At 46.6% G+C, this 6,900-nt stretch overlaps 1 protein-coding gene across 1 annotated transcript in view; it reads right to left on the minus strand.

The window, feature by feature from the left end:
* mgat4b (alpha-1,3-mannosyl-glycoprotein 4-beta-N-acetylglucosaminyltransferase B) overlaps positions 1–6,900 on the minus strand; it is a 78,699-nt gene that overhangs the window by 16,394 nt on the left and 55,405 nt on the right. The window contains exon 9 of the mRNA XM_087169688.1: positions 6,169–6,287. Within this exon, the coding sequence (XP_087025814.1) occupies positions 6,169–6,287 (119 nt within the window). The remainder of the gene's footprint in view (positions 1–6,168; positions 6,288–6,900) is intronic.

A 6,900-nucleotide genomic window follows, 5' to 3' on the forward strand; every position in this document is an offset into this window, starting at 1 on the left:
GAGGCTCAGAGCCTCCTCTCTTCTGATTGGCTCACCGACCTGTTGTTACTAGAGCTGCAGAGAGAAGCCTGAGAGAGGAGATGTGAAACTACACTGAGATGGTTTTTATATCTTCTGATGGATCAACACTCGGTTTGTACCTTTGACTTTTTATCAAAGACGTTGTTGATCTTCATGATTCTGACCTGAGATCAGTCACTCACACTGACATGAGTGACTGTCTTCAGATCTGTAGCTGAGCTCTGAGAATTAAAGGTCACGACTGAACAGAGACGTTTCTCTGAACCACAGCGATGAAGATGGAGAATTAAAAAGCCAACAGAGAGCTGAGCCCTGCTCCGGCCGCCTCCCGCTCCGCCCTGATCCGTTTGGACATTTCCGCCTCTGGGGGGCCGGATGTTCGACGAGGCAACAGAACGAAATACCCCAGCCCCCCACCCCCGCAGATGTAAACGAGGCCGGACTGCAGCTAAACTTAGCTTCAACCCAAATTTCAACAGTTGAATTACAGAGCAGCCCCGCAGCGCCGGAGCTCGCTCCTCCGTCTGATTTAATTCAGTGAGTCAGCTTCGCCCTGATGAATTTATTAAAGCAGCCGCTCGCAGGCGACGCGGGTCGGAGAGGATCTGTCAGGTCACAAACCAGGAGCAGAGGGAGGACTGGAGGAGGAGGGCTGAGGCCCTGACAGTCCTGATGGGGAAAAGACGACAAACACAACGTCCGTGTGTTCGATCAGCTTCATTCAGTTCAGAGACTTGACCCCTGCTGCCCCCCCCCTCTCCATCTGTTCCTGAACCTCTCTCCATCTTTCCTCCATCAAATCCAATTTCAAACAGCCCGCCTGGCACAGCGAGAAGCTCCACGCCGCCAAACTGCTGCAGGAACGTGATGAAAACAAAAAGTGAGACGGTGAAATCCAGATTAAAAACAAACAGACGAGCAGAGAGCTGCAGCTGCTCCGGGTCTAATGACTGATCCGGACTCACACCGGTCACCAGACCAGAGGAGAGTCTAATGACTGATCCGGACTTACACCGGTCACCAGACCAGAGGAGAGTCTGATGACTGATCCGGACTCACACCTGTCACCAGACCAGAGGAGAGTCTGATGACTGATCCGGACTCACACCGGTCACCAGACCAGAGGAGAGTCTGATGACTGATCCGGACTCACACCGGTCACCAGACCAGAGGAGAGTCTAATGACTGATCCGGACTCACACCGGTCACCAGACCAGAGGAGAGTCTGATGACTGATCCGGACTCACACCGGTCACCAGACCAGAGGAGAGTCTAATGACTGATCCGGACTCACACCGGTCACCAGACCAGAGGAGAGTCTGATGACTGATCCGGACTCACACCGGTCACCAGACCAGAGGAGAGTCTAATGACTGATCTGGACTTACACTGGTCACCAGACCAGAGGAGAGTCTAATGATTGATCCGGACTCACACTGTCACCGGACCAGAGGAGAGTCTAATGACTGATCCGGACTCACACCGGTCACCGGACCAGAGGAGAGTCTGATATCTGCGGCTCCGAGTGTCTGAATCACAGGACGGAGGTACGAGAAACGATGTGAGACTCGGCGTCTCTTCCTGAGTGAGGACCAATCACTGCTCTCTGTTTGGTGACATCTTGGTCCGATGGTTCAGGTCAAGGCTGATGACGTCACAGTGAAATCAATACGACGTGATATTTACTGTGTCACATTAATAAATCATAAACTCATCCATTCTTGCTGAGAAGTTAAGACTTTTATTTTGAAGGAAACCAGTAACATTCTCAGTCTAACAGTGTATTTCCTGTTCTTCCTTTAAATATTTTTCATGCAGAAATCTTTCATCAACTCAATTACTTCTTACATATTTCTTCTACGGCTGCAAATAGCAATTGTTTTCATCATTGATTAGTTAACAATTATTTTTATATAGTTTTATAGTTAATAAATTGTTTTTATTTTGGTCTAAAAAATGTTAGAAAATAGTGAAGATGTCTTTAACAGTTTCCATGACGTCTTCAAATATCCAGAGCTGAAGGAAACCAGTTTAGAATCACAGAGAACTAAGAAATGATTCATGTTTAGAACCAGCACCAGGATAGAACTAGAACCACCTCCCTGTGGTCGTATCCCTCCGCCACTCAGACTAGTTCCAGGTCACATCCTGTTTATCCAGAGTCAGAAACAATATGAACCATGTGTGTGAAATTCTGTCATAATTACTGTGAGGTCACCGTGACCTTTGACCTCCAAAATCTAATCAGTTCATCCTTGAGTCCAAGTGAATGTTTGTGACAAATTTGAGGAAGTTCCTTCAAGGTGTGGCTGAGATGTCGTGTCCACGGGAACGGGGTGGATGTACAAACCTGAAAACAAAATGGCTGCTGCGTGACGGTCGTTGGTGCGGAGGAATAAAAACCAGTGATGGAAATGTGAGTTTCGAAAAAACTCAAATGTCGCAAAACAAAGTTTCTACTTGCATGAGGTGACATTCAGCTCGCGGCTCGTATCAGACGTCAGAGATGTGTCGCGTTTGATCAGAACAACATTACGAGGAGAGAACCCAGGTTTACACACATCACTCAGTGGAACACAGAACATCCGCTGCTGTGTTCGTCCAAACTGTGACAGAAACGCAGCTACAGACTCAACAACAGGCAGCGCTGAGGAGCTGCAGCTGTGGGACACACTGACACTAAATATTAAATATGACTGTGACTTCATGTGAATCTGATTCTGAAGCTTTTAACTCTGTGTCATTGAAAGGTTTTTACACTGACGTTAACCTGCTCAGATTAAAGACTGAAGCTCAGAGCCTGAGGACTGATGAAACACTTCCTGTCTGGACTGTGGAACCTGTTTAATCATCGTTTCTCTGGATGAAACTGAAATCTTCTGCAGAGTCTCTGTCTGTTATAAATGTCTTTTCTAGGAGAATTGGACAGTGTGAACTCTCTCTGAAGTTCTGCTTTCAGACGTTTGTAGAAAAAACGTTCCAAACTTCAGGCTGCCATCAGGAAACAGGAAACAGGAAACAGGAAACAGGAAACAGTTTGACAGAGTAAAACTCGAGTCTGTCCCTTTAACTCCGGGACGTTTCCCCTCGTCTCTCTGAGGGTTCAGATTCTGCTGTTGGAGCTGATTCTGTGTCGTTTTAAAGACGCAGTGTTTGTTGTTGTGGAGCTCAGCAGAGTGAAGCTGCATCTCAGCATCTGCAGGGACAACGAGGTGCGTTTGATTCTTCTGTCCCCGGCCGCAGTAATGACGGGCCGAGCACTCAGGGAGCTATTTGTGGGAAGTGGAGCAGCAAAGCCTCATGGGATGAAAATGATGCTGGGTAATGTTTTTTTTTTGTGTGTGTGTGTGTGTGTGTGTGTGTGTGTGTGTGGAGAGGCTGTGAGCACAAAAAGGAGGGAGAGGAGGACACAGGATTGGTTCTGAACTGGTCTCTTCAGGGAGAACCAGGATCCAGAGGGATTCAGTCTGGTCCAGAATCCTCTAAGAGGAGCTGGAGGACGTGGCTGAGGAGGACTCGAGTCCATCTCCTTTAGGCTCCTCCCATCAGGACCCAGACCTGGACAAGGAGCAGGAAGTGGACGGATGTTGATTATGATGTGGAGGTGGTTTCAAGCTCCAGAGATCAAGTCAAAGGTTTTGCAGGTTTTTCAAGACCCGTGTTTTTCCTACAGACCTTCGAACCTGATGCTGGATTTAGGAAACGAAGTTCCTGGGGTCTGAGTTCTGGACTCAGCTGGTCCGGTCCAGATCCATCGTCCCGGCGTCAGCTGTGTCGGTGAGGTATCTTCATGGCTGCGGACCAGATTTAGATTTTTGGCACTAAAGGTCTAAACTTTGTTTTCAAGCCAGAAAACACACACACACACGTGCACGCACACACACACACGTGCACGCACACACGGTTCAGATAAACAGAGATAATGAAACTACAAAGTCCAGCAGGAGTCAGTGCTTCACTCACACCAGTAGAAACATCCAGACTGTTGCACCACAGGACTGGAGAAGATTATAACTGTAGTAAATAATAAGTGAAACACATGTAATAAACCTGAATGTGTCGTAATGAATTTAGACGTTCCAGATGTTTTCAGATCTGAAGTTGATCCATCAGTGAAAACAAGAGTGAAAAATATTCAAAACAAAACTAAAAAAATAAACTTTGATGAAATGTATTAAACTTTTCATCTGTAATGTGACGAATAGACAAATGAATTAATGAATTAATGAGCTGCAGAATCACAGCCTGTTTCCTCCTGCAGCCAATAACAACATCTCTGTTCAGAGGAAGTTGATTTGTGTGTTTGACTCGGACGTTAATGAGAAAACATTTGTAACTAGGATCACCTCCTCGTGGTCGTATCCCTCCGCCACTCAGACCAGTTCCAGGTCACTTCCTGTTTATCCAGAGTCAGAGAAAATATTAAACGTCTGGGCGACATTTTGTCATAATTACTGTGAAGTCTTGAGTAACGGCTAAAAAGTACTTTCTGAGGTCACACTGACCTTGACCTTTGACCTTTGACACCAAAGTCTAATCAGTTCATCCTCGAGTCCAGGTGAATGTTTGTTCCAAATTTGAAGAAGTTCCATCACGGCGTTACTGAGATATCGTGTCCACGAGAATGAGACGGACAGACGACCTGAGTGTCGCCGGGCGAATGAAAAGCTGGATGAACGTCACTTCATCAACAGCTGCGGACGTGGCGTTAACACACATGATGAAGTCTCTCTCGACCTGACCTCTCCGATCTCTCTCTGACCGCCGCCCGGCCGGCCTCCATCTGTCGGAGCTGGAAACTGTTCTGAGGAGAGATCTCAGCCCGTGGTTCCAGGCGAGTAACGTGGCGTTCCACATGCCGGCGCGGGCTGATTGGATCCAGGAGGCCAGAAGTCATTGATTAGCTCTGACAGATTAATTAGAACCAGATCAGATGCAGATTGATGCTGAAATTAATCTGCTGGATGTAATTCACCATCAGACAGCGCTTCACTTCCTATCTGCCGCCCCCCCCCCTCCCTGACTCACCGACTTCCCTTTTAAAAGTTCATTCAGGATCTTTGATGTGAAACTTCATCATCTACTCAAAGGTCCATTTAATGAAAACCTTTTAAAGCTTTCACCTGCGTCTCAGGCTTCATCCACACCGAGACGTTTTAGTTTGAAAACACCGGCTGTCCATACGACTCTGGGGCTTACTCTGAGGTTGTGTTTTATTTTGAAAACTCCGGAGTTGTGTTTTATTTTGAAAATTCTGAGGTTGTGTTTTAATTTGAAAACTCCAGAGTTGTGTTTTATTTCGAAAACTCTGAGGTTGTGCTTTATTTTGAAAACTCTGAGGTTGTGCTTTATTTTGAAAACTCTGAGTTTGTGTTTTATTTTGAAAGTTTTGGGGTTGTGTTTCATTATGAAAGCTCTGGAGTTGTGTTTTATTTTGAAAGCTCTGGGGTTGTGTTTTATTTTGAAAGCTCTGGAGTATTGTTTTATTTTGAAAACTCTGGACTGGTAGAAACTGAGACTTTGGGTAACAATGACGCATCAGTCACGACGTGTCCTCCTCTAATTCGTCACGCTCCTGTCACGTGACACCTTTCAATCTACCTTTTTTGCCGCCACGATCGCTGCAACCAACTGCAGAGTAGACAATCTACTTCCTGTTTACACCTGCTCGCTCATGCCCAGTGTGTTAGTGTGGACGGAGATTAAACACGTAGGGTTTCCATCTCCACTTGTATATGTTGTTATCATGTGATCACACTTGAGCCAGCTCCATTCACTGACTAAAGCCCATGAGATGTGGTTGAAAGCTCTGCCAGTCAATGGACCTTTAAACTTGAAACTTTTGAAAACTTTCCTTTAAGTCTGTCGTCGACTCTGTTTCCACGTGACTTTCTGCTGACGGCTCTTAAACACACATTTGATGGCTGCGGACCAGGTGAGCTCAGCAGCAGGTAATGATGCAGAAACCAGCTGCGGCCGAAGGTCACAGGTCAAAAGTCACCTGTCACAGGTACTGACAGACGTGAGATTTAATAACCTCTAAACCAGCTGTGAGCCTCTCTGCTTGTTATGATAAAGAGGATTATTATTGTTTATTATTGTTGTTTGTTGTTGTTGTTGTCATGGTAAATGCTGACAGTGACTCACCGATGAAGCCGAGCTGAGAGAACTCCAGGATCATCCACTCCTCCGACGGCTGCTGCAACGCAAAGTTCTTCATGGTGGTGAAGTAGTTCGGGCGAGCGACTATGTCGTCCTCCAGCTGAGAGACAGAGAGAGAGAGACAGAGAGAGAGAGAGAGAGAGAGGGAGAGAGAGAGAGGGATAGACAGAGAGAGACAGAGAGAGAGAGGGAGAGAGAGAGAGAGAGAGAGAGGGAGAGAGAGAGGGAGCAGGTTATTATCTTCAGTTAAAGTTCTGGGTTTTCTGGTCAGAGTGAGACCTCTGAAGACAAAAGAGCCACCAGTCATACTGCAGTGTGTATGTGTGTGTGTGTGTGTGTGTGTGTGTGTGTGTGTGTGTGTGTGTGTGTGTGTGTGTGTATGAGTTGATTAAAATTCACCGTCCCTGATGAATAAACTAATAAATAAATAACTGATTGATAAATAAATGAATGAGGCGATGACCTCATACGATGACCTCATACGATGACCTCATACGATGACCTCATACGATGACATCAGACACCTGTGTTCTGCTTCCTGTCACATGAACACCTGACTCTTCTGCCTCAGTGTGATCACTCCTGATGGCCTCGTCTGTTCTGGCGCTGGAGGCTCCTCACATTAAACACTGAGCAGCTTCCTGACAGACGTTTACATCCTCCACTCGTGTCCCGGGGGGGTTGACACGGAGTAATTACCCCCCCTCCCCCTCCCCC

This window comes from Seriola lalandi, unplaced genomic scaffold, assembly GCF_002814215.2.
Source record: "Seriola lalandi dorsalis isolate HSWRI2012SDOR001 ecotype SW California unplaced genomic scaffold, Sedor1 jcf7180002054907, whole genome shotgun sequence".
Taxonomy (NCBI): Eukaryota; Metazoa; Chordata; class Actinopteri; order Carangiformes; family Carangidae; genus Seriola; species Seriola lalandi.